This window comes from Zootoca vivipara, chromosome 15, assembly GCF_965207765.1.
Source record: "Zootoca vivipara chromosome 15, rZooViv2.hap1.1, whole genome shotgun sequence".
Taxonomy (NCBI): Eukaryota; Metazoa; Chordata; class Lepidosauria; order Squamata; family Lacertidae; genus Zootoca; species Zootoca vivipara.
The window spans coordinates 16,343,807-16,369,712 of record NC_142598.1 but is presented as its reverse complement, the minus strand read 5'-3'; the positions used below and the strand labels follow the sequence as shown (position 1 = coordinate 16,369,712).

Sequence of the window (25,906 nt, the reverse complement as noted above, 5' to 3'; positions counted from 1 at the left end):
GGTTCTCACATGCATGTAGCTGATTTCTCACAGGTGAAAGAATTGGGACAGGGAAGGGGACTAACATGACTTGGTTACCCCTTGACAAGTTTATATCAAGGGTGAATGAAAAAGCCAAAAACATTTTGGCAGAGTGAAGGATGAACCCGTCCTGTGCCAAATGGTATGGAATCTGGAGAGGATTCTATAGACCACTCTGGACATGTGCAGAGAGTCACAGAATGATACGCACCCCCAGGGCACAGCATGGCCTGGGATGAACGATACCGTTTTTACTCCAGAATTCACTGGAATGCGAGGAGTCCTGGGTATAACCTGGAGATGTTTCCACCACAACAGGAAACCCGGGGTTCCAACTGTTGGGCACAACTCTACTCGGTTCCTGCTTTCTGCCACAGCCAGGGGTGGCTAAAGGCAGCTATCTCAAGCCTTGCAACTACGCAGACAGCGGATCACTTGCAACCGTGCCTGACGCAACGGAGCCAGCAGCTGGTGCTTTAGGGTAGTTATTCTGGCTCCGTTAACACGGGGTAGTACAAAGGGCACGCGCGGTCTTGCGAAGGGCGCGCGGCGCAGGAGAAGAGAGCGCGATTCGAACAAAGGAGCCGAAGACAAAGGCACGGAAGGGAAGCTTCCCCAAGGGCATAGCTCTGGCTGGGGTTCCCGGCCTTCAGGACCACGCAAGCTCCCCTAAACCCTCCTTCCGCAGTTAATGGTTTTGTTTTCTTTTGTTTCGCAAAGCGCAGCATCCCCTCTTGCCGGGCCATTTATATTCCTCCTCCTGCTCGGCAGCCTGCTTGCGCCTTCGCTCCTCCATTCAGCCCTCCCTCCTTCCCGCTCATCCCTCCCAGCCTCCCCTCCCTTTGCGCAGGTCCCTCCCTCGCCGCCGAGCGCTGTATAAATCCCTTTTTCTGGCACAGCCTCATCGCGGCAGCGGAGAACCCTGTGGCTGTGGCGCCAGGGCGAGTCGAGAAGTGGCCGGCGGCTTCCCGAGATCTTAACCCGAGCTGCACCTGGTGCCTCCGGCCAATCGCCTCTCCCGCGCGCCTCCGCTCTTTCTCGCCTTGCTCCTTTTGTTTTGTTTTGTTTCGCTCCCGCCTTCCAGGATGTCAGAGAAGCCCGCGGAGGAGGCTCCGGTGGAGTTGGGGGCCAAGGTGAGGACGAAGCTGGGATCAAGACCCCGGGGCGAGAGCGCCCTTTGCTTGATTGCAACGAAGCAGTCGGATAGGTGCTGGAGCTCGAGAGCTGCCCGTGCCCTGGTCCGCTCGGGATCGATGGCAGAGAGGGCACAAGCTGGTTGTGGGGAAACAGTTACGGAGGGAAGAGAAGACTCGAGGAGGGTGGCGTGCGTGCGCCTGCCTCCCCGCGCCCGCCTTTCTTCCGACGCCTTTCCACGCGTTTCCTGAACGACCTGCTTTTCCTTTTATGTGGTCCCCTTGCAAGCGAGCTATCGGCTGGGATTCGGGTCAGGATAAGAAAACGCACGCCCTTAGACAGGCAGAGAGCGGCGCGCGGGCATTGCGCTCGCGCGCCCCTCACTTTCGTGGCCAATAACCCCAAGTGCTCTTGGCTGGCTGGGGCGCGTTTGCTTTCTGTCAAAGGTCTCTAGGGTTGTGAGAACCGGGAAAGAATGCACGTGTCAGTTGGGTGCCCCTAGCTGTGCTAAAGGCGGAGAGCTTTTCTTTTCATCATAGTGCCATCAATCATAATGGAGATCGGGCGGAGAGGAGGGGGCGGTCACCTTTCAAACCATGCGCTCACCTGGGGAGGGGTCCTTAGTGTTAAGAAGGAGGGCACAGCTTTAAACAAGGACGCCGAACCTCCCATCCGGCGGACTACGAAACCAGACGCCTAAACCGTTTCGCTTTATTAGGAAACAAAAACAGTGAGGCGGAGACGCGCAGCACAAAGCCAGGAAAAGATGGAAGGCAATTAAAGAGCGCGCGCGCGCCGGGATGTGCGTGCGCCTGCCTGCCTTCTTGCCAACATATGGGTCGTTCCCCCCGCAACCATGTTTCTTGTCTGTGAAGGCATCGGACCTTATGTCTTCGCTGCTTTGGCGTTCCTGACTTTGTTTTGTGTCCATGTGCGCGCAAACTGCGGAGACACGTGTTATCTCCGCGTCGTGGGAACTGTAGCTTGGGTCTTGCAAGAAGGCTGCCTGCTGCGGTTGAAGCGGGAAAGTAGGTTGCGGGGCAAGGTCACCCCGAAGAGTAAGACAACACAACCCTCGGGAAGCCACGTGACTCCCTAAGAGCGGGGGGGGCGGCGGTTAGCGGCGCGTGGGATTTGCTCCTGGTATATTTACGAATGCTGGATTGGAAACGTTAATTGAAGAGGGGGTGGGGAGAGAAGGGAAAGATTAAATGAGGAAGGCGGTAGGAATTCAGTGCCGCCATGCCATTAATAGGTCTTCATCCACCTTCTTCGCTCCGTTGTAGCAGAATGGAAGCACGAACGTGTAAAGCTGCAATCCTACCCACGTGTACCTGGCAGTACTTCTGAGTAAACATGCAATTTCACTGCAGGGCATACTAGGGCATAGAATTCTCTGGCCTGTCAGAAAAGAGGAAGAAAAAGATAAAAGGGAAAGGCAAACAGTACTCAGACTGTGTTCCAGGGCTTGGGACTTGCACAATATTTTCCCTGATAGTTAGGCAGTCTCCTCTCCTGCACTGTAGGGATAGTAATTGATTAAAACAACCTTAAGGGCAGCCAGGGACATGGGCATAAATAAAAGTTACATGCAGCTCAGACTTGCTTCTACAGTACTTCTCTTTCTTGATTTGCATGAGAAAGCTAAAGATAGTCAGTTCCGCAGCTTTGAAAATAGTCTTCCACACAAGACGGGACAGTCTTTTCCCAGGTTTTAGTAATTCCCAGCTTCACCTTATTTTTTATTTTTTTATTTTTTTTTTGTAGCAGTGGTTGGAGCACAACACTTCAGTCAGTTTCGTTGCTGTTTTACATTGTATGAATTGTGTCCCTATGAGATGGTCAGCGACGGGTCTTGCATACTACATCACTTATGGAACATTTTATGGGCTATTGTCATTACCATTCCTAAGAACACAACCCTTCCAGCTGCGAGTTCAGAAAATTACCAGCGGGAGGATAACCTGTCTGTTTTTATAAGAGAAAACCCCAGAACTCCTGTCAGTTACTATTCATTATGCCCTGGGCTTTGGGAGTGGCCATGCAAAATGTTTGCCGTTTGTGTGCGAAAGGAAGAAGCTACTGTTGGTTCTGAACGCATAGAAAAATGGTTCTGGTTAGAGGATTAGCTATGGAAATCTCAGAGGCTGGCTTGACCCTGAAATGATCAATCTGGGTTAGACTACCTCATATCTAGGCCAGTGTTCCATCTTCCACAGTAGCAGGTTTTAGAAGCCTCATGCTTGAGTTTTGAAAGCATATTATGCCCTCTAGTGGAACATTTATGGGATCATCTGCCCTATATGGCAACGTATACCAGGGATGCCTCCTTACAAAGGCTTACCTCTCTCGCACCATCTAATTAAGGTTTTTCTACTTTGTAGTCCTGACAAAGGTGAAGTTGTTTTAGCGCATAGCTGGGTTTTCACTGGAACTGGTGCAAGGGCTCAGTGTTGGCACAAATCAAAAAGTGTGCAAAAAGGTGCACATTTCCACCCTATAAAACCCTTACAGAGAGCAAAATAAAAATTCTAGACTAGATTAACCCTGAGATATGTTCCCTGCCTTATGTCCTACTGTCTTTGCCCATTCTCCTTCCTCAGAAGGCTGTGCATGTTTAGCAATCCTATTTTAAACATGGTATGTAAGTTTCTTGCTTATCTGCATAAATAACTAATGGGATGCTAGTTACAGGTAGGTAGTCGTATTGGTCTGAGTTGAAACAAAATAAAAAAAATTCCTTCAGTAGCACCTTAAAGACCAACTAAGTTTTTATTTTGGTATGAGCTTTTGTGTGCATGCACACAAAGGCTCATACCAAAATAAAAACTTAGTTGGTCTTTAAGGTGCTACTAATGGGATGCTGTTTCAGTATGCTAAATTGCACATTTTCCCTGTGTGTGTGTTTTAAAGAAGAAAGCTTAGTGTAGCATAGTAGAAATAATAATAAAAATTCCTTCCAGTAGCACCTTAGAGACCAGCTAAGACCTGTAGCATAGTAATTAAGGCCCCAGGTTCGTATCTCATTTCACCCAAGAACAAAACCATTCTTCTCTCAGATACAACTCTTCAGCCACAACATGCAGATAATATTGGCTTATCCTATCTTACAAGGCTCTGTCAGAAGAATTTCAGAGATAAATATGAAATATCGGAACACTTAGAGGGAACGTACAGTACTATATAAAAATACTGCTGTTCTTACCTCTAAACCTCTCCTTCACCCTCCTTCACCGATTTCATTATTTCTGTCTTCTTCTTACACTATTCCTGCTTCTTCATTTGAAAGCCCCTCTTTACAGCCCCTCTGGTATTAAGCACTCCCATTTCTCTTCCTGTCTTCTAGGACCTGAAAGAAAAGAAGGAGAAGCACGAGGAGAAGTCTGCCCGCAAAGAAAAGAAGGAGATAATAGAGGTAATTGGGCAGATACCGGTACTTGGTTGAGAAGCAGAGAGAGGTGGGAGGGCATGGCAAGGGTGAGACCCAAAGGAAGACAGCAAAGTGAGGGTGTATACAGGCAAAGGCTTAAAAAAGGAGCCACCAGAGTTTTGGTTTTGCCCCTTCCGGAGTCTTCACATACTTGCCTCAGCCATGAGTGCCGGTTTCCTCTTTCCATTTGCCTTGCTCCACCCAGGATTGTCTTGTTTTATAGCACCATTTGTACTGCTATAATTGAAAAGATCCTATGGTGCCCGACGTTTTTAAAGAAACAAGTTTATTCCTTTTTTTTATACCTGAAAAATGCTTCTGGGGAGAGAGGGGAGGCTTCTTTGTGATGTCAAAAGTGCCAAACTAAGCAGCTCACATGCTTTTTTAATGCCCATATAGACTTTTCCTAAGAGAAACTAGGAAAATTAGTACAATCTGGAGCAGGCATCCCCAAACTGCGGCCCTCCAGATGTTTTGGCCTACAACTCCCATGATCCCTAGCTAACAGGACCAGTGGTCAGGGAAGATGGGAATTGTAGTCCAAAACATCTGGAGGGCCGAAGTTTGAGGATGCTTGATCTAGAGGCCACAGATTATCTAGGGGTTCAGGCTGGGCAAAGCAGAATAGACAAAGGAGTGCCCATCAGGATATGGTTGGACTGAAGGATTTCCAAGTTCTGCCACTTTGGGGCTCCAACAAGCAGGGATAGGAAGGGGAACAGGAACTGCTCTTTCTCCTCTCCTGCTCCATCAACCGCTGAGGTTGGAGGGAAAGGTGGCAATCTTAGCTGCCTTGGAAAATTTGAATGTGTGGCAAGCAGGCAGTGCTGCAGTCTGAGTCTTGCTCCTTAGACAGGTATCCCAAGACCTAGTGGAGAGGTTTGGGTGCTAAGAATTAGAAAGTGGGGTCATGCTGCCTTCTCTGGGATGCAAAAATACCTCTTGTGGAGGGCGGCGGGGGGAGCAAGGACCAGAGGTGGTTTTAGGGTAGTTCGGTCGCACTGGGTGCCACGCTGAAGGGGGGCTCCACGACAATGCTGTAGAATGTAGTGTGAGAGGTACAGGAGTGTCAAATTTTAGCGTCGCCCAGGGTGCTGCTGAAATTTGAAAGCCCAAAGTGTGCCACTGCAGTGTGTGGGCAGCTATATATTCAGTCCCAAAGATGACTGCTAGAGTTTCTTGTGCTCTCAGCATCAACCACAATGAGATGAGATGAAGAAGTCCCTAAATGAAAAAAAAAAGTGTTAATGTGGGATGGCGGTTTCTTTACAGGGGTCAGCAAACTTTTTCAGCAGGGGGCTGGTCCACTGTCCCTCAGACCTTGTGGGGGGCTGGACTATATTGGGGGAGGGGGAGAACGAATTCCTATGCCCCACAAATGACCCAGAGATGGATTTTAAATAAAAGCACACATTCTATTCATGTAAAAACATGCTGATTCCCGTGCGCCAGATTTAGAAGACGATTGGGCCGGATTCGGCCCCCGGGCCTTAGTTTGCCTACCCATGCTTTAGTACCTAGCTTGAGAAGACCCAAGTTCCATTCAATGTTGCATTCTGTGGCCAAACAGATGCTTCTGGGAGATAGGTACAGAAATACCTATCTCTTCTCCTTGCCTCTCCCCTACTTCCCACACCCCCTCACAGAGCTAATAAACTTCAGACGATGGGGGTTTAGACTTGGCAAAAGGTTCAGGCCCTCTCCCAGAGTACCGCTTTCCTAATCCTCAAAATAGCTCTGCAGAAAGACTAAAATCAAGGAAAACCCCAGTCACTGATCTTCTGCATCACATCTAATTTGAAGATCACAGCTGCTGCTAGTCCTATACTCCAAAGCTGCTGGGCGAGCACAGCCTTGGTTAGGAGAAGGCCCTCAGCTAAGAGTCCATGTGTGTTATGCACAGACTGTCTCCTGATCAGGGTCAGATTTGCTGAATGAACATCCACACATCCCAGTGTCAGCCTCTCAGAGCAGTGGCTGTGTAAGGAAAACTGCCAAGAAGCGAACATGGCCAGAAATGAAGCAGTCATTCCTACGTCATCCTCTGTAAAGAACAGAGACGCAGAGAAAAGTGCAGAGGGGGACAGCGCAGGGAGTTTCTGAAGCCACAGCGAGCTCCTCTGAAGAGGAGTAGGGTATCTGTGTGACAGTAAATGAACTCAATATAAATTGAGCAGATTTGTTGGGCTCTGGAAAGCGGAATTTAAGACGGGGACGAGCTATTGGGAAGGCAGAGCATGTGCCCAAGACACTGACACAACTGCTGCCTTCTGTGGGTTTGCATTTTGCAGGATGATGAGAATGGAGCCGAGGAAGAGGACGAGGAGGAAGACGCAAATCCCGAGGATGTGGATGACGACGAGGACGAGGATGAAGGTGAGAGTGAGCAAACCGCGTCGCTTGTGAGCCGTTCTATAAGGGAATGCAGCCTTCCGTGGCTAGGTTGACTGATCTAACGTGTGTTTCCCTCTCCCCCCCCCCCCCAATTCCAAGACGATGAGAATGAACAGGAGCCAGATTCGCATGCAGTGAAGCGATCTGCGGAGAAGAAGCAGGAAGAGGTTAGTAGAAACGATGCAAAGGATGGCAGGAGCGGGGGGAGAGTTTTGTTCCGCCTAAGAACTAGGGGGATGTGTGAGGAACAAAAGCCCACCCCAAGGCACTTGGCTGCCTGAGGCACAGAACAAAATGGTGCTACCACCCAGTTCCAAGAACACAACCCAGCTGGACCGATAGATGACTCTGAACAACGCATAACTCTCACCTTGTGCCAGGGTTTGGTTGTGGGGGTTCCACGTGTAAACGCATAAAGGCGTGGAGGGCTGCTTATCCTGTAGCGTGAGAGCTCTGGCCATGTCTCAAAGCGGTTAAGCTCACGATTGCAGCTGTGGGGTAGGGTGAATAAAGAAATGGAGAACAAGTTTCCTCTGCTCTCCATCTATATCTATATCATCTATATCTATATCTATATCTATATCTATATCTATATCTATATCTATATCTATATCTATCTATCTATCTATCTATCTATCTATCTATCTATCTATCTACAGTGGTACCTCTACTTACGAATTTAATGCGTTCCGAACACACATTTGTAAGTCAAAAAAAATTGTAAGTCGAATCCCATAGGAATGCATTGGGAGAAAAAAATCGTAAGTCGAAGCAACCCTATCTAAAAATTCGTAAGTAGAAAAAATCCTATCTAAACCGCATCCAAGATGGCAGACGGAGCTCCATTCGTAAGTAGAAACATTTGTAAGTAGAGTTATTCGTAAGTAGAGGTACCACTGTATCTATCTATTCCGCATGCCTCTGAAGATTGCAAGGCGGTTCGCAACACACAAATGCAAAATGAGAACACAAAATGCATCATAAAACTAAAACATACCAATAACCCCCTCTCTCTCCCACGGATGGATTTTAAAGGCCCACAGAATGGTCAATCAGCCCAAGACCTGGCTGAAAAGGAACATTTTCACCTGGTGCCTGACAATAATGAAGGCGCCAGCTGAGCTTCCCTGGGGAGAACACCCCACAAATGGGGAACCACTGTAGAAAAGGCTGGTTCTCATGTTGCCGCCCCCCCCTCCAGACTTCTCGTGGGAGAGGCACCCAAAGAAGGGCCTCAGATGATGATTGCAGGGTCTGGGTGGGTTCACGTGGGGCGAGGCGATCCTTGAGGTATTGTGGTCCTGAGCCCTTGAAGGCTTTTTCTAGGTCAAAGCTGGGTGCTTCTTCTAAGGGCTGAGGCCTTGCCCTCCCAATGGCTACTTACAGGTAGATGACAGAACAGCTCTAGGCAATTTGTAATGCGAAGCCAGCCATTAAACACGTTGCGGCAAGCCAAAGACAAGGCCGTCTGTGAAACGTGAATTGCTCGCTCCCATTTGGTGGAAGTGAGGTAACGACACATCTATCATTTATTTATGTGAAGCTTTTAGACCCCACCCTTGAGCCGAGCAGGCTCCCAGAGTGGCTTGGGAAGATCGATAGCAGACTCGCAATCTAAAATGGCATGACATACTAGGAAAAATTATTGCCGGGGAGGCGGTGGAGAAGCTTCCTTAGACACTGGGTCTTAAAGCTGCCGTTCTTATAAAGCAGTTCATGCAGTTCTGTCCAGGCAAATTCTGGCTGTCCGGAAGAACAGCCCCTCCCTGGAAGCACCCAACCCCCCCCCGAAACCAAATTTGGGGGGCTTTGCACTGCGCTTCAATGCCGTTCTGCATCCTCAATTCACCCACAAACTCTCTGCACAGTTTCCTACAGACCGCATCTCTGCTCCTCAGTGCTGCATGCGCTGGCTTGTCAACCACAGGGGCCTCTCGTGCAGAGCTGCTGGTAATTTGAATGCGCTAAGGAAATTCTACTGCCTCATTCGAGTCCTTTGTGATTAGAGATAAAAACGGGAGATGCCCACTGCAGAAGATAACCTTCAGAGTTCCACATCTACTCCCAGTCCTGCATTTGCATTGCACCACATGCTAGCAGGGGTCAGCAAACTTTTTCAGCAGGGGGCTGGTCCACTGTCCCTCAGACCTTGTTGGGGGCGGACGGCGGACTATATTTTGGAGACATATGAACGAATTCCTATGCCCCACAAATAACCCAGAGATGCATTTTAAATAAAAGGACACATTCTACTCATGTAAAAAGACCAGGCAGGCCCCACAAATAACCCAGAGATGCATTTTAAATAAAAGCACACATTCTACTCATGTAAAAAGACCAGGCAGGCCCCACAAATAACCCAGAGATGCATTTTAAATAAAAGCACACATTCTACTCATGTAAAAAGACCAGGCAGGCCCCACAACCCAGAGATGCATTTTAAATAAAAGGACACATTCTACTCATGTAAAAACATGCTGATTCCCGGACCGACCACGGGTCGGATTGAATAGGCGATTGGGCCGGATCCAGCCCCCGGGCCTTAGTTTGCTTACCCATATGCTAGGGTTTCAGGGCAGAAAACAGCTCAGGGTTTGACCTAGTCCGCTACTGACAGTGCAAGCTACAGGCGTGTTTCCCCTTCCCCTTTGTTGCATACTTGTTCATTTGTTGCATTTGTGTCCTGCCTTTCCTCCAAGAGGCTCAAGGTGGCGCACATGGCTCGTCTCCCTATTTTATCCTCACGGCAACCTTGGGTGCGTGAAATAAAAGTTCCACCAGGCAGCATAGAAGCTTTCAGGATCCTCTCGACTCTTGGAGACACATTGTTTATGGCTTATGACTAAATGCATCCGTGTTTTTGTTGTTGTTATGATTTACAGGACGAAGTGGACCCAAAGAGAAAGAAAACAGAAAACGGCTCTTCAGCTTGAACCCCACCCTCTTCTCCACTATCTGTCCCCCCCCCCATCTTCCTTCCTCCACCTGTGCAGGCCCCCACTTCTGTGTGCTGTTAGCCACAGAGGACGAGAAGGGGTTACAAATGTTTTCCAATGAGGACAGAGGAAGCTGAAGATGGCTCTTCCCTAGCCCCGAGATGTGTTCCATATTACAGTGCTCCCTACAGCTGCCCATTTCTTCCTCTACCCGCCATTTGAATATCCCCAAATATCCAGAAACATCGCCCCTACTTCTTCCCAATCACTCTCTCTCAAAATTTCTGCCTAACTTGAGATCATCACATGCCTCTGCTTTTGATACATCTTCTGTAAACTTCTTCCGCCCTGGACAAATTCCCGCCTCCTCCCACCTTTCCCCTCCTTTTCTTTGGCCCCTTACAGAATTCCACAAATGCGGTGTGGAAATTTTATGGTGCTGAAATGTTAAATTGGGTCCAGAGCCTGGGATGTAAAAGGGGCAGGGAATTTCGCAGTGATTTGTTCCTGTGCCCTGTGCCTGGTTCCCTTTCCATTGCTGGGAAAAGGCAAAAATATAAATATATATATAAATGCATACATATATATACACAATTTAAACGTGTTTTTAAGTAAAACATAGACAAGATTTTCATTATTAATACATTTTTGTACAAATTTACAAGGCAGGCAACAAGCTGGATCTGGTTGACTTTTTTTTTTCTTCTTCTTCCAGAAGGCGAAGCTTGTTTTTAAATGTGTAAAGTAATAATGTGACTCAGTGTGTGTGTTCCTCATTTGGGTTTTTGTTTTTTTAAAAAATTAAAAAAAAATTAGGGACCAAATTTTGATTTCTCCCTTGTTCCTTTCAGGGTCTTTAGTTGTTTTTGTTTGTAAATTAACGCAGACCCATCTGCAGTATTTTCTATGGCACAGACATTATGAGGATGAGAAATATAAATATATATATTGTTTAGCACTGTAAATAAAAAACCTTTCAAAAAGATTTCAAACAGTCCATACATGTCTTGTATGTGTTGGTTTAATTCCGATGCACATCTGCCTCTAGTGAAAGTCAGGACACTGCAGCTCTCACCTATCATTTTTATGTAGCCAACAATATAAACTGATTTATTTATTTTAAAAAGGTAAACAATGGTCTCGTGGCCCTTGCAGTGGGTGTCCTACCCACGAAATGGAACACCAGTGCTACAACATCCGGTGTTCCCAAATAAATGAAAAGAAGAGATGCAGCATACAGGTGAAACGCGGAAAATTAGAATATCGTCGAAAAGTGCATTTATTTCAGTAACGCAACTTAAAAGGTGAAACCAATATATGAGATAGATGCATGACATGCAAAGCAAGATATGGCAAGCCTTTATTTGTTGTCATTATTTGTCGTTAGGCGGGTCAATGATAAAATGAATGTAATTAATGAAATGTAATAGCAATGTTTATTTTTGTATTATTGTAACTATTTGTTTTATTACTGTGGAATTTCCAAAGGAAAGCATTTGTTTTTTTAAAAAAAGTTGCATTACTGAAATAAATGCACTATTTTGACGATATTCTAATTTTCCGAGTTTCACCTGTAGTAGAATACAGGTTCCATTCTCATTATAAAAGTACTTTGTCTGCTCATACCTTAAAGACCCAACAGATCTGTGGCACATGGCTTCATGGACCAGGACCCACTTCGTCAGATGCATGAAGCAATAATTAGCTGCAAGAAGAACTGTAAGCAGTGGGCCTAATATAAAAAGGTGGTGGTCAAGACTATGAAATGTTAAGGAGCAGCTGTAAAGGGTAAAGGGACCCCTGACCATTAGGTCCAGTCATGACCGACTCTGGAGTTGCGCACTCATCTCGCATTATTGGCCGAGGGAGCCGGCGTTTGTCCGCAGACAGCTTCCGGGTCATGTGGCCAGCATGACAAAGCCGCTTCTGGCGAACCAGAGCAGCACATTGAAACGCCGTTTACCTTCCCGCTGTAGGCTGTGGTTTAACCCACAGTGCCACCCGCGTAGGTAGGTAAGAACTTAAAAGCCCTGCATTCAACTGAAGGTCTATGTACTGGAATATCTAGTTCAACATCTTGTTTTCCATAGTGAACAACCAGGCAGATGCTGTTGGGAAACTGGGGCTAGGACGTGAGGTCAGTACTCACTGTCATTCCCCATCATTCTGGTGGTGGTATGTCTCTCCTGTAAGTAGTAGGGACACGGGTGGCGCTGTGGTCTAAACGACTGAGCCCCTTGGGCTTGCTGATCAGAAGGTTGGCGGTTCGAATCCCTGTGACAGAATGAGCTCCCATTGCTCTGTCCCAGCTCCTCCCAACCTAGCAGTCCGGAAGCACAGCAGTGCAAGTAGATAAATAGGTACCGCAGTGGTGAAAAGGTAAAGGGCGTTTCTGTGTGCTCTGGTTTCCATCACGGTGTTCGGTTGCACCAGAAGCAGTTTAGTCGTGCTGGTCACATGACCCGGAAAGCTGTCTGCGGACAAACACCGGCTCCCTCGGCCTGAAAGCGAGATGAGCGCCGCAACCCCATAATTGCCTTTGACTGGACTTAATCATCCAGGGTTCCTTTACCTTTTTACCTTACTGTAAGTAGTAGCCGAAGGGACCCAGGTGGCGCTGTGGTTAAACCACTGAGCCTAGGGCTTGCTGGCCAGAAGGTTGGCGGTTCGAATCCCTGTGAGCTCCCGTTGCTCGGTCCCAGCTCCTGCCAACCTAGCAGTTCGAAAGCACATCAAAATGCAAGTAGATAAATAGGAACCGCTACAGCGGGAAGGTAAATGGTGTTTCCATGTGCTGCTCTGGTTTGCCAGAAGCAGCTTTGTCATGCTGGCCACATGACCTGGAAGCTATACACCGGCTCCCTCGGCCAATAATGCGAGATGAGCGCGCAACCCCAGAGTCGGTCACGACCGGACCTAATGGTCAGGGGTCCCTTTACCTTTTAAGTAGTAGGCATTGTCCACCTGCCTGTCTTGAGAGAACAGAGTGAACCTCCAGGGGTGAATTTAAACTCTTGCAGCACCAAAGGGGCATCTCTGGGGTGCAAGCCTGGGCAGTGTGTCTGGAGGTCCTGGGCTGCCCAGGTGGCAAGACCTCCCTTTTGCCCTCACTTATGTGGTCCAAAGGAAAAAATGGAGCAATACGTTTTGCACCAGCTTGGCTGCAGGAGTTGCCGGAAGGAGGCGGACAAGGTGCCATCCATCCATCTTAGGAGCTCCATTCTGGATTTGTGTAGGGTTTACTCCTTAGTCTTTTTCCGAAGATATCCCACAAGGCAGCTGACGTTTAGGGTCAGAGTTTTCCTTCTAGATGAACTACCTTCCCAGTTTGGCAAGCCTCATCTGCCCCTCCCCTTCTTGACCATTGGACCCACTACTGGTCTTGTCTGCTCAATCGGCCAGAGCCAGAAGAAGAAGAAGAAGAAGAGGAGGAGGAGTTTGGATTTGATATCCCGCTTTATCACTACCTGAAGGAGTCTCAAAGCGGCTAACAATCTCCTTTCCCCTCCTCCCCCACAAGAAACACTCTGTGAGGTGAGTGGGGCTGAGAGACTTCAAAGAAGTGTGACTAGCCCAAGGTCACCCAGCAGCTGTATGTGGAGGAGTGGAGGCGCGAACCCGGTTCCCCAGATTACAAGTCTACCGCTCTTAACCACTACACCACACTGGCTTCTCTCTATATTCACATACAGGAGAAGTCCCTATCCTCTATGGACTTAAAACTAAGTTGGTGGCCTCACATCTTGTGGCAGTGAATTCCACAGTATGCGCTGGGAGAAGTTGTGTCCCCTTTTGTCCTGAATCCCTTACCACTCAGCGTCACTGGTTCTAGAAAATTCAACCCACAGACATTTCTCCGGGGAGCCAAAATGTGTACGAGATGAGAAGAGCAATCCATTTGCAGCAGCCGTAATGGGACGAGAGCACTTGTCTGGTTTTGCCTGTGCTGATTTAGTATACTTAGTGAACAAAAAACCCAACAACCCATGGTTTCAATAAAAACCCAACTAGGACAGAATGAGGTTTGTTAAATTGTTCTCTGACTGACACGCCTCCCGGGATGTGGACATACTTCTGGAAAAAGGCTGACGGTGGTTAGAATATTCTATCAGAATATTGCCTGGCAGAGTGGAGACAAGGGAGGCCTGCACATTGCTTGGGAGGAGCAAGAATTACTGTGGCCCTGTTATCTCACAAGGTTTGGTCTGCAGAATTCCACTTAAAGGTCTGCAGATTGAAAAGCAGTCTTTGCCTGAAACTTGACTACAAGCCACAGTAGACCAGAGGAAGGGGAGGTGGAGTCCAAAGTTTCTGGACCATTGGCCTGATTCAAGGTAAGAAAGCTTCAGGTGTTCTTACAGAAACACAGCCTTCAGATTCATAGATCATAGAACTGTAGAGTTGGAAGGGACTGCAAGGTTCATCTAGTCCAACCCCCTTCAATGCAGGAATCTTTTGCCCAATGTGGGCCTCAAACCCACAGCCCTGGATTCAATGTCTGATGCTCTACCAACAGAGCTATCCCAGCTGACTCAGAGAACCTCTTTCCCAGCAAATAATTTCAGAGGGTGGCTGTAACAGTTGGTTGAAGTGAAAATGAAAAAGAAAGCTTGAAGAATGAAGGCCTGGTGAGAATAATGGCTGCCCAATATAAAACACAACTCAACAGTTGCACTAAAGGTAAAGGTAAAGGGACCCCTGACCATTAGGTCCAGTTGTGACCGACTCTGGGGTTGCGGCACTCATCTCGCATTATTGGCCGAGGGAGCCGGCGTACAGCTTCCAGGGCCTGTAGCGGTACCTATTTATCCACTTGCACTTTGACGTGCTTTCGAACTGCTAGTTTGGCAGGAGCTGGGACAAAGCAACAGGAGCTCACCCCGTTGCAGGGAATTGAATCGCCGAGCTTCTGATCAGCAAGCCCTAGGGCCTAGGCTCTGTGGTTTAACCCACAGCGCCACCTGCGTCCCTAGTTGCACTAGTCACTAGTGGAACCGTATTGTGCAGCAGGTTGTTTAAAAAGAGGATTAGACAAGTTAATGGTGCATAAGGCCATCAGCGGCTACACCTTACAGTTGGTATATCCAGTTATCACTGGAAGGCTTTCCAGGTGGGCAAGTACTGTACATCAAACACACCCAAATATTTCCAGCATGGGAAATGTACAGTACATAACAGGGAAATCTGGAGGTGGTGTCTCTGCTCCCTCTGGTGGCTGCATGTAACACTGCTTCCAACTTTGCGACACCAGCTCCTGCCAGGATTTGGGGTTTTTTCAGGGTGTGAACTACAGACACCTCTAAATCTCTGGCTGATTTCTCGCTTTTCTTGACAAATGAACTAAAGGAAACTGTGTGCCATGCAAGCGATCCAGCAGAGGTGATGCTTGACTCTTGCCTCCGTTAAAATGGCGGTTCTGTCACTGCCTGAGAGCTATTTTTCATGAGAAACTGTCCATGTATGTTTCAAAACAGAACCCCCAAGTGCCTCTAGCTTCCAGGGACCGTCCCGGATTTATAGAAGCTGCCCTGGTTTCTGATTTGATCCCGGAATGTCCCACTCTTCCTTAGGGCATTCCTGTTTCAGTCGGAGAAATGTTGGAGGGTATGGAGTTATGCGACTCCTGAGCCAAGTAGATAAATAACTACCGGTATGCAACCTTTAGAAGACGTCTGATGGCAGCCTGTATAGGGAAATTGTTTGATGTTCAATGTTTTATTATGTTTTTATATATATTGCATAGCTGCCAAGTTATCCCTTTTTTACAGGGATTTTCCCTTATGCTGAATAGGCTTCCTCGCGAGAAAAGTGAAAACTTGGCAGCTATGATATATTGGAAGCCGCCCAAAGTGGCTTGGGCAACACAGTCAGATGGGCAGGGTATAAATAAGATTATTATTATTATTAAATAAGATGTCCCTATTTTTATCATAGAAATGTTGGAGGGTATATTAAAGACCCTTTAGAGATATATTAAAGGTAAGAACAAGCAGATAAATGCAACATAAAACAATTGAGGAGAAAACAACATTATTACTTTTTTTAAAGGCAGTTTTTAAAAGGCCGGCAGAGCAGAACGGATTCTAATCTGCTTCAAAACTTTGAACTTTAAAGTGCCCAGGCAAATAAAGGTTTGTACTTGGTTATAAACGCCCACAATTTATCTGCACTGCATCAATGATGAAGAACGCATTTGGGTTTCAGAGGAGCCTAAAAGAGGAGCAGAAAGCCAGAAATTATGGTTTTGCTGTGGCAAGGGGCATGACGAGCCCAACGTGGCTTTTAGAGCTGACTTAAACATTTGGGAGAAGGGGACTGTGGGCAAATCCACTCCATATCATGAAAGCACATTCAACACACATTTAAAGCACATGAGTTACCCTCCCCTCCAAGAATCCCGGGAACTGTAGTTTGTTAAGAGGGCTGGGAATTGTACCGTAATTCTATCATGAGGGAAACTACTGCCCCCAGGATTCATGAGGAAGAAGTCGGGGGCTTTGAATGTATGGTGTGGATCGATATGTTGCCTCAGAATGCATGTGGAAGATCATTTCTTTGAATACTTCCTAGTAGTAAAAATCTATTCCAAGTTTTTTTGGTCTTTACCTTGCAACCCACCCTTCCTCCTTTAACCTTTCAACACCACACCTTCATCTTTTTGTCCATGCAACATTCCTCTGAGACTACATATTTTGAAGTGTCTCAGAGCATGCACAGAGTGCATTTCCCTCAATATCGAGGGAAATCTGTTATCTGCCAGCAAGGAGTTTACAAAGCCAAACCTATTTCGCTTCAGCAGTATACCTGTTTCTTTGGGTGATGCCTTTTCCTGCCTGGGCCCTTGCCGTTATTTTCCTGAGTCTCTCTGAACCTGGGCACCTAACCTTGTCCCACACCGTTATCAATCACAGCCAATCTCTTCTGTACATTTATGAAATGGCTTTGAACTCGATCTGACTGCCTGCTTGCGGCTACCATATTTACCTTCACATTGCATCACCATGAGCAATGTTTTGTGGGATTCCCTTGCAGGAAAAAAGAAATAAAAACAAAACATTTTTTTGTAAAAAACAAAACAAAAAACCCCTGCCCTTTGAAACAACAACAACTAGCCATCTTCAGTTACATTTTCCTAGTGTGACACCAAAAGTAAAACCAACACCAGTATTGTTATGAGCAGGCACGCACGAGGGCGAGAACAGGGAGTTTTCCACCGCTGCTAACTGCTAAACATGCAAGGCTGCACAAAACCAGTGTTTTGTCTTTTCGAATCTGGCAAAAACAGGAGGCAGGGCTGCTTGTGATCATGTCTGAAGGAGCGTTGTTCCAGGTCGGAGACCAGCAGGGTCAGATCTCAAGAGTCCCAAGGGCCACAGGCAAGCGTTGCAGCCTAAGGCAGACGCAGAATACATTTCAAAGGCAGCAAGGGCAGTGCAATGTGTTGTGTCGTGGGTTTCTTAATAGTAGTCATTCAGTGACAACATCTTCATGATAACAGCTCTTTATTTAAGGCAACAAGACAAGACTGACTCTGAGGACAGGAAAGCTACATTTATAGGGACAGGGGACTAGCTAGAAAGGGATACATGTGAAAAGGAACTAGGAGTCCTGGTAGACCACAAACTTGACATGAGTCAACAGTGTGATGCAGCACCTAAAAAAGCCTATGCAATTCGGGGCTGCATCAATAGGAGTATAGCATCTAGATCAAGGGAAGTAATAGTACCACAGTTCTGGGCACCACAGTTCAAGAAGGATACTGACAAGCTGGAATGTGTCCAGAAGAGGGCAACCAAAATGGTCAAAGGCTTGGAAAAATGCCTTATGAGGAACAGCTCAGGGAGCTGGGTATGTTTAGCCTGGAGAAGAGAAGGTTAAGGGGTGATATGATAGCCATGTTCAAATATATAAAAGGATGTCATATAGAGGAGGGTGAAACAGGTTCCACAGTCCAACTTTAGACAGAAGGGGGTTCTGGATCAGGCCCACTTTTATCAGTGGGTACCCGCAATACACAGGTGGCCTGTGCTGGTCCGATGCAGATCACTGCTTATCCAAATGGATAAATATGTATGTGCAGCCAGCTATCCTCCTCTTAGGGCTGCTGGAGAGAACGGTTGATTGGCCGGGGGGGGGGGGAGAAGGTGATCTTACCTAGGGCGCAAAAAACCCTAGCACCGGCCCTGGATGAGTGCAAAGGATGGCAGGTCTCCCTGTGCGACATAGACATAGGTGCTCAAACACCCAAACTGAGTATAATTTAGTTTCATAAAACGTTATGATCCACTGGGGACCATTTATGACCCGCTATAATATCACATTTCACTTTAGGCTAACCTTTGTCAGCCTTTTCATGTGTAGCAAAAACGGTATAAGGATCCCACAGTAAGGTCTGAAGGCACATGAGGCCGCTGCTGTCCTTGAAGCTAAGCAGGTCCAAGTCTGGCCAATGTATGGATGGGAGACTTTCAGGGATGTATATGTTGCTTTGGGTTGCCAGATGGAAGAAAGGGGAGATATAAATGTAAGGATTTATTTATTTTTTTAAGCACGTGTCCTTTCCTATGTTGGCAATGACTCACGGTTTTAAGCAAATTAATCTGACTTCACTTTACGCAAGTAGGGGGAGTAAAACGGAAAATATTCTGCCCCCTCATCCAAAGATTCCACTCCTTCCACAGCAGCCTTTTAATTTGCAATGGATATAATTCATTCATTATAACAACAACTGTGTTGTTATTGCTACTTACAGCAGTCCAGTGTTTTCTGTGCAAACTCTGCAAACTCTTTTTTGTCCAGACCTAATTTGTGGCCATCCCATCCCCAACCTCACCCATCTTCAAGCATGGTTGCAGTACCAGCCTGTCTACTGGAAACTGGAAAAAGTAAGAATTTTTCAGGGCTACTGTTCCTTTAATTAGTGGTTACCACCTTGGTGCTTTCTTTTAAAGTGGCTAGTTTGCTTTTTCCTGATCTGTAATTAATTCCTGTTTTGAGGTGGGGGTTAAGAACTTCTCTTTGCAACCAGAGCAACTGCTCATTATTTTTAAATTTTGTTTTTGGGAGGAAATGCAATTTTGCTACTGGGAAAATAAAATATAAAATAAATTAATGAGCAACTGCTCTAGCTGCAAACAGCAAAAAAGTTAATTAAACCTGCCCTCCCCACCAGTGTGAAAAGGGAGCCAATTAAGGACTTATTCTCCCGCTTGGACTACTGCAATGCGCTCTACGTGGGGCTACCTTTGAAGGTGACTCGGAAACTACAACTAATCCAGAATGTGGCAGCTAGACTGGTGACTGGGAGCGGCCGCCGAGACCACATAACACCGGTCTTGAAAGATCTACATTGGCTCCCAGTACGTTTCCGAACACAATTCAAAGTGTTGGTGCTGACCTTTAAAGCTCTAAATGGCCTCGGTCCAGTATACCTGAAGGAGCGTCTCCACCTCCATCATTCTGCCCGGACACTGAGGTCCAGCACCGAGGGCCTTCTGGCGGTTCCCTTGTTGCGAGAAACCAAGTTGCAGGGAACTAGGCAGAGGGCCTTCTCGGTGGTGGCGCCTGCCCTGTGGAACGCCCTCCCAACAGATGTCAAAGAGGAAAACAACTACCAGACATTTAGAAGACATCTGAAGGCAGCCCTGTTCAGGGAGGCTTTTAATGTTTAAGAGATTATTGTGTTTTATTTTTCTGTTGGAAGCTGCCCAGAGTAGCTGGGGAAACCCAGCCAGATGGGCGGGGTATAAATAATAAATTATTATTATTATTAATTATTATTATTATTATTATTATTATTATTATTATTATTATGGCATGTTAAGGCCAAGGTGATTACACAGGAAGCAATCAATTACCTGCTTTAAAATAAAGAGGCAAGAAGGAACCAATTAATTAAAGGGGCAGTTGAAGGGAGACTTTGCCGAATGGGATTTACTCCTGAGTAAACATATGGTGGACTCTTGCTTATTTGGACAGACATTTCAGAATTTTTATGATTTTAAGTTTTGTGGGAAATCACCCTTTAAAATCTATTAATGGATTCCAGAAAAGCAATGCTTAGTTGTTCTCATTTGGTATGAAAGCAGTCCATGAGCAAGTGGCTAAAATGGTGAATTGTGCCCCATAGTAGGTCAGAATCTTCTGTCTGCTGCTATTAATGACAGCCATAGTCACCATCTACGGAGTTTAACTGATCATGACTCATGCTAGGGGCCATTCCCCCCACCCCCAAATACACCTAGATGAGGATAATGAATTGTTAGTCAAAATGACCTTCCTTATCACCCAGGGATGTGGCAATAAGGTTGCATACCCTCCAACATTTCTCCGATGTTTGCAATAAAAAAGGTAAAGGACCCCTGACAGTTAAGTCCAGTCGTGAACGACTCTGGGGTTGTAGTGCTCATCTCGCTTTACTGGCTGAGGGAGCCGACATTTGCCCGCAGACAGTTTTTCCGGGTCATGTGGCCGGCATGACTAAGCCACTTCTGGCGAAACCAGCCACTCTGGGTAACTACCAACATATATAAAAAATGTAAAACCTCGGGTTGCGAACGCTGCAGGTTGCGTGTTTTCGGGTTACGGACCACGCCGAACCTGGAAGTACCGGAACGGGTTACCTCCGGGTTTCAGCGCTCACGCATGCGCATGCGCACAAAATGGCGTCATGTGCATGCGCAGAAGCGCCGAATCGTGTCACGCATGTGCGCAGACGCAGCACTGTGGGTTGTGAACATGCCTCCTGCACGGATCACATTCGCAACTGGAGGTATGACTGTAATAAAACATTAAACATTTTTTAAAAAAACTTCCCTATACAGAGCTGCCTTCAGATGTCTTCTAAAGGTTATATAGTTACTTATCTTCTTGGCTCGGGAGTCACATAACTCCATACACACCAATATTTATCTGAAGAAAACAGGGACATGCTAAGGAAAAGTGGGACATTCCCGGATCAAGTCAGAAACTGGGACAGCTTCTGTAAATCTGGGACTGTACCCATTTGAGCGTCTGCATTGCATGCCGCAGGTCTCGAGTTCAATTCTGGCATCTGTAGGCAATGCTGGAAAAGATAACACTGAGTGAAGTCACCTGACCAGCTTCTTATGTTCCTATTTTCTCTCTCTCTCACACACAAACACATGTGCACACATAGCCCCCAGCTGACAATGACGTCCTCCTAAAGGCATAGGAGCAAATTCACGATTTTTGTGGTCTCTGTGATATTTACCTGTGTTATATAATGAGGGGAAATGGGGGGGGGGGGTTTATCACACAAACATGGGTTAATCTAGTTCACACCTGAAAGAGGAAAATAATCAGTACCGGTAAGTGTCTTTGACTGTATGAACTTACTTGCCCTCTAGTTTCAGCAGGTCGTATCCAGATTTTGCTTCTGCTGAGAAGCAAAATGACTATAGAAGCTTATATTTGCCCACAAATACGGAAAATAAAGCAAATCATATATCAGGTGATGGGTTCGGGAACTTACAGCACTAGTGCAAGACCTGTTTGGGTCATCAGCAATTTTGGTTTAACTGAAATATGTATTTGTGGCTTTCAAAAGCTTTCCAGGAATACAGCTGTGTGAATGATATTTTAACCTCAGTCTTTGCAAAACGACAAAATCTATTTCTTAGATAAACAGGACCTCATCTTCTGTAGAAGGAGATGGGACTTGCAAGGGTGCCAACTTGAATAAAATATGGGGGGGGGATTTAAAGAAAAAAAACTGGATGTACATTTCTAAAATATAAGATAAAAAACAAATAAAATAAAACCCACATACAGCAACAGTGTTTTGTGTTGTGTAGGCTCCTATGATTTAAGTAATGGGCCTCGCCTGCTAGCGTGTTCCCTAAAATATAATAATAATAATAATAATAATAATAATAATAATTTATTTGTACCCTGCCTATCTGGCTGGGTTTCCCCAGCCACTCTGGGTGGCTTCCAACAAAAATTTAAAATACATTAAAATATCACTGGTTTGCTCATTTCTATATATAGGGTGCCTACATTCTGCATGTGCAAATGGCTTTAGATACCTATTAGGTCCATAAATCACCATACTGTATAGCATATATTCAACACAAAAAACAGTGACAATTTGTTGTTGACAAAGGACAGCTGGACATAGGCACCCTGTTTCTCCTAAAATAAGACGTAGCCATAAAATAAGCCATAGCAGGATTTTAAAGCATTCAAGGAATAGAAGCTATACCCCCAAAATAAGCCATAGTGATAGGCAGTTAAACCTTGTAGGTTAAACTGTACCAAACTTAATAAAAAAATAAGACATCCCCTGAAAATAAGCCATAGTGGGGTTTTTTTTTTGAGGAAAAATAAATATTAGACGGTGTCTTATATTCGGAGAAACACGGTATAAAGGGCCCCATCACCTTTAGTAGCTTAGGGCCTCATCAAACGAAATCCGGGGGAAAGAAACTCCAGGTAAGCTGTAAAGTACCTGTACACAGCAGCTCTTTTCCTCTGTGTGGTTTAAAAGGAATGAGACAGTAGGCAGGGAAATGGTTAAGCCCTTTTCCCTCCTCTGCTTTTCGTTCTGAATTGTGCCCACCTGAAGCTGCTTTTCCAATTCGGAGCAGACCAGTGGACAACTATTATTTGGGCCAGCCCACCAATGGGATAAGGTGAGGGAGCCACCCCAGGTGGCAGGTTCTACAGTGGCAGCAGATCCAGCCTACAAGGAATTCTTGGTGTCCCAGTGGGCTATGTATGGGAGTAAAAAATAATATTTTGTTCATAGAAAAAAATGGGTGGGTAGGTGGGAGGGGGCTTGGAAAGCCACAAAAAAACCTTTTGGTATTATAGCAGAGGCAATAGGGAATCATGTATGTAAAAATTAGTGGAACTTTTTTTCATCAAGGTGAGGGGCAGAATCCACAAAAGAGCTTTTGACATCAGAACATTATGGCTGAAGGTGAGCAGGTCTAGGTTGACTGAGAAACAGATGGGTTAATAGATGTGGTAGTGAATGGCATGAGAGATTTTACTTTCTTGGGCTCCATGATCACTGCAGATGGTGACAGCAGTCACGAAATTAAAAGACGCCTGCTTCTTGGGAGAAAAGCAATGACAAACCTAGACAGCATCTTAAAAAGCAGAGACATCACCTTGCTGACAAAGGTCCGTATAGTTAAAGCTATGGTTTTCCCAGTAGTGATGTAGGGAAGTGAGAGCTGGACCATAAAGAAGGTTGATCACCGAAGAATTGATGTTTTTGAATTATAGTGCTGGAGGAGACTCTTGAGAGTCTCATGGACTGAGAGAAGATCAAACCTATCCATTCTTAAGGAAATCAGCCCTGAGTGCTCATTGGAAGGACAGATCCTGAAGCTGAGGCTCCAATACTTTGGCCACCTCATGAGAAGAGAAGACTCCCTGGAAAAGACCTTGATGTTGGGAAAGATGGAGGGCACTAGAAGGGGACGACAGAGGACGAGATGGTTGGACAGTGTTCTCGAAGCCACCAACATGAGTCTGACCAAACTGCAGGAGGCAGTGGAAGACAGGAGTGCCTGGCGTGCTATGGTCCATGGGGTCACGAAGAGTTGGACACGACTAAACGACTAAACAACAACAAAGTGAATGGCATTCAGTGTTATGGAGTCTAATGCTTTATATATTGTATTCTTTCTGGATTTTTGATGTTTCCTACATTGTTTTTATTTTTTATCGTTTCATATATGCTTTTATTGGCTTTTTCTTTGTAAACCACTTTGCCTTTTATTAAAAAAAATTAAAAGTAGTATATAAATGCTTTTAGCAAATAATAACAAGTGGTATTGCAGCAGGGGACCCATAAAAGCAGTTCATTTTTTAAAACAAACTTTTAAAAAAATTAAATGACAAATTTGGAGGGGTCTTGGGAGGCCTAAAAAAAACTTGCTGGGGTGCAGATGTAGCCTGTAAGCCAGAGCTTTCCAAACTTTTCATATTGGTGACACACTTTTTAGACATGCATTATTTCGCGACACAGTAATTCAGTTTTACTAGCAAACCAGAGGTTAAACAGACCCCTTTCCAGTCCCAGGAGCAGCGTAGGGAGCCTTCTCATGACACGGCGACACATTAATGTGTCGCAACACAGTTTGGAAAGGGTTGCTGTAACAAACCCAGATATACATAATCATTGACTGAAAATCTACAGGCATAAATCTGTTGCATATCTTAATAGCTACAGTAATGGAACCATTTTCAAACAGGTTTGTGTTATTAGCTTTAACCTGCCCCTTTTTCTTTCCCCAGCATGCTTCTGCTTTCAAGTATGTTCACTGTATATGAAAATAATTCTATCTCCCTTTTGACATTTCCAAAATTTCCTGTTACTGCTACTGTATACCTTGTATAATTGAAATCCATTTCTTTATAGTTTCTTATGGAAGCTACATAACTGCAGATACTATTCAAACCACGGCAAATAGAGAATACTAAGACTAGAGTAACTACCCCACCTTTTTAAAATTTCAGACCTTCTAAAACTGGTAATTCGAACTCTTTTTACTTCCAGATATAGCTGATTGATCAAGATACTCTTTTTCTATATTTATCACAGTTCCTTCTTAAATTGTCTATTAAAAATATGCTCATAATTCCATTACTCCTTTATTCCATTACTCACTATATACAACTTGTGTAAAAATATAACCTCAGGTTTGATACACGAAAGCCGCCTATATGTTTCTCATCTGCCGTCACTTTTTTCTTAATTCTTGCTTATTTCTTGGTCCATAAAGCCTTTTTGTTAGTCTATATTCCATATTCTAATTTCACTTTCTTCCATTTTTATTGGCAAATCCTAAAAGCTAAAGTAGAGTGCTCTTTGGTACTTTGTTACAAGTTTAATTAAAAACAATAATAATAATTGAATAGACTTTTTCAGAGATATCTATTGCTTTCTCTGATCATGACTTTAATTATGGCCATTTCATACAGACCCTCCAAGTGTCCTATTTTCCAGGGACAGTCCCAGATTTACAGAAGCTGCTCTGGTTTCTGATCTGATCCAGGATTGTCCCGCTTTTTCTTAGGGTGTCCCTATTTTCATCGGATAAATGTTGGAGGGTATGATTCATGCATTATATGCCAAGAAATCCGGCATCTTGGCTGGTATCCACTGGTAGACCTTCTACCTCCATGAATTTACAGGTAATGGTAAAGAACCACATGGACGTTAGTTAAGTTATTTAGGGTTTGGTGAATTCCAAAGAACTTGCAGGGCTTTTTTTTTTGAGCCGAAACTCACTCTAACTCAGTTCCAGCACCTCTTGGGTGGGCACCAATCCAATGCAATTATAAAAGAACAAGAGAGGTGTTCATGGTGAGTTCTGGCACCTCTTTTTCTAGAAAAATAGCACTGCGAATAAGTTAGGTAGGTCAGGCTGGTGTTGCAAGAACAACCTGTTGACATGCTAAACCTTTGCAGATTTCCGACGGCATGAGCTCCCTGGGCTAGAGGCTACGTCACATTCACACAGCTTTATCTTCACTTCTCTGAAAATGCCTTTCTGTGAGATCTTTTCTCAGTACCCTCTGACCCAAGGTTCCCAATATGGGTCTCGTTTTGTGTGACCTTCCATCAGCCATCGATGTGCTGCTGGTCAGGGTTAGTGCTAGAGACTATAAACAAGAAGCCACGGTAGAGTCAGCGTTTAAAATGGGCTGAAAGAGAGTCCTCAAATCTAAAGATAGAGGCACATGCTGAGTAAAACAGAGCCTCCGGACGGAGCCATCATTTCACAGACGCTCACTCAGCACAAAAGCCACTCAACCAGAAATGCCTCTTGAACTAGAGCTCCCATTCCCACATGACGCCTCAACCTTAGTTCCCAGCTTGTTGATCTTACTCCTACTTTACATTAGTCCTTCCAACTCACCTGCATGGATTGTCTTATCTCCTGGTAAATTACAGGAAATGCAACAAATGCAAGCTAGCTCTCAGAATGGATCTGTAACACTGCCAAGT

General features: G+C 45.5%; 1 protein-coding gene across 1 annotated transcript; it reads left to right on the top strand.

The window, feature by feature from the left end:
- The first annotated feature begins 942 nt into the window (after nucleotides 1-942).
- Nucleotides 943-10,900, top strand: PTMS (parathymosin). The gene is made up of 5 exons (XM_060268726.2): nucleotides 943-1,154; nucleotides 4,502-4,570; nucleotides 6,877-6,961; nucleotides 7,079-7,146; nucleotides 9,862-10,900. Exons 1-5 carry the CDS (start codon nucleotides 1,107-1,109, stop codon nucleotides 9,910-9,912), a joined length of 321 nt encoding a protein of 106 aa, XP_060124709.1. The 5' UTR covers nucleotides 943-1,106; the 3' UTR covers nucleotides 9,913-10,900.
- The last annotated feature ends 15,006 nt before the right edge of the window (nucleotides 10,901-25,906 follow it).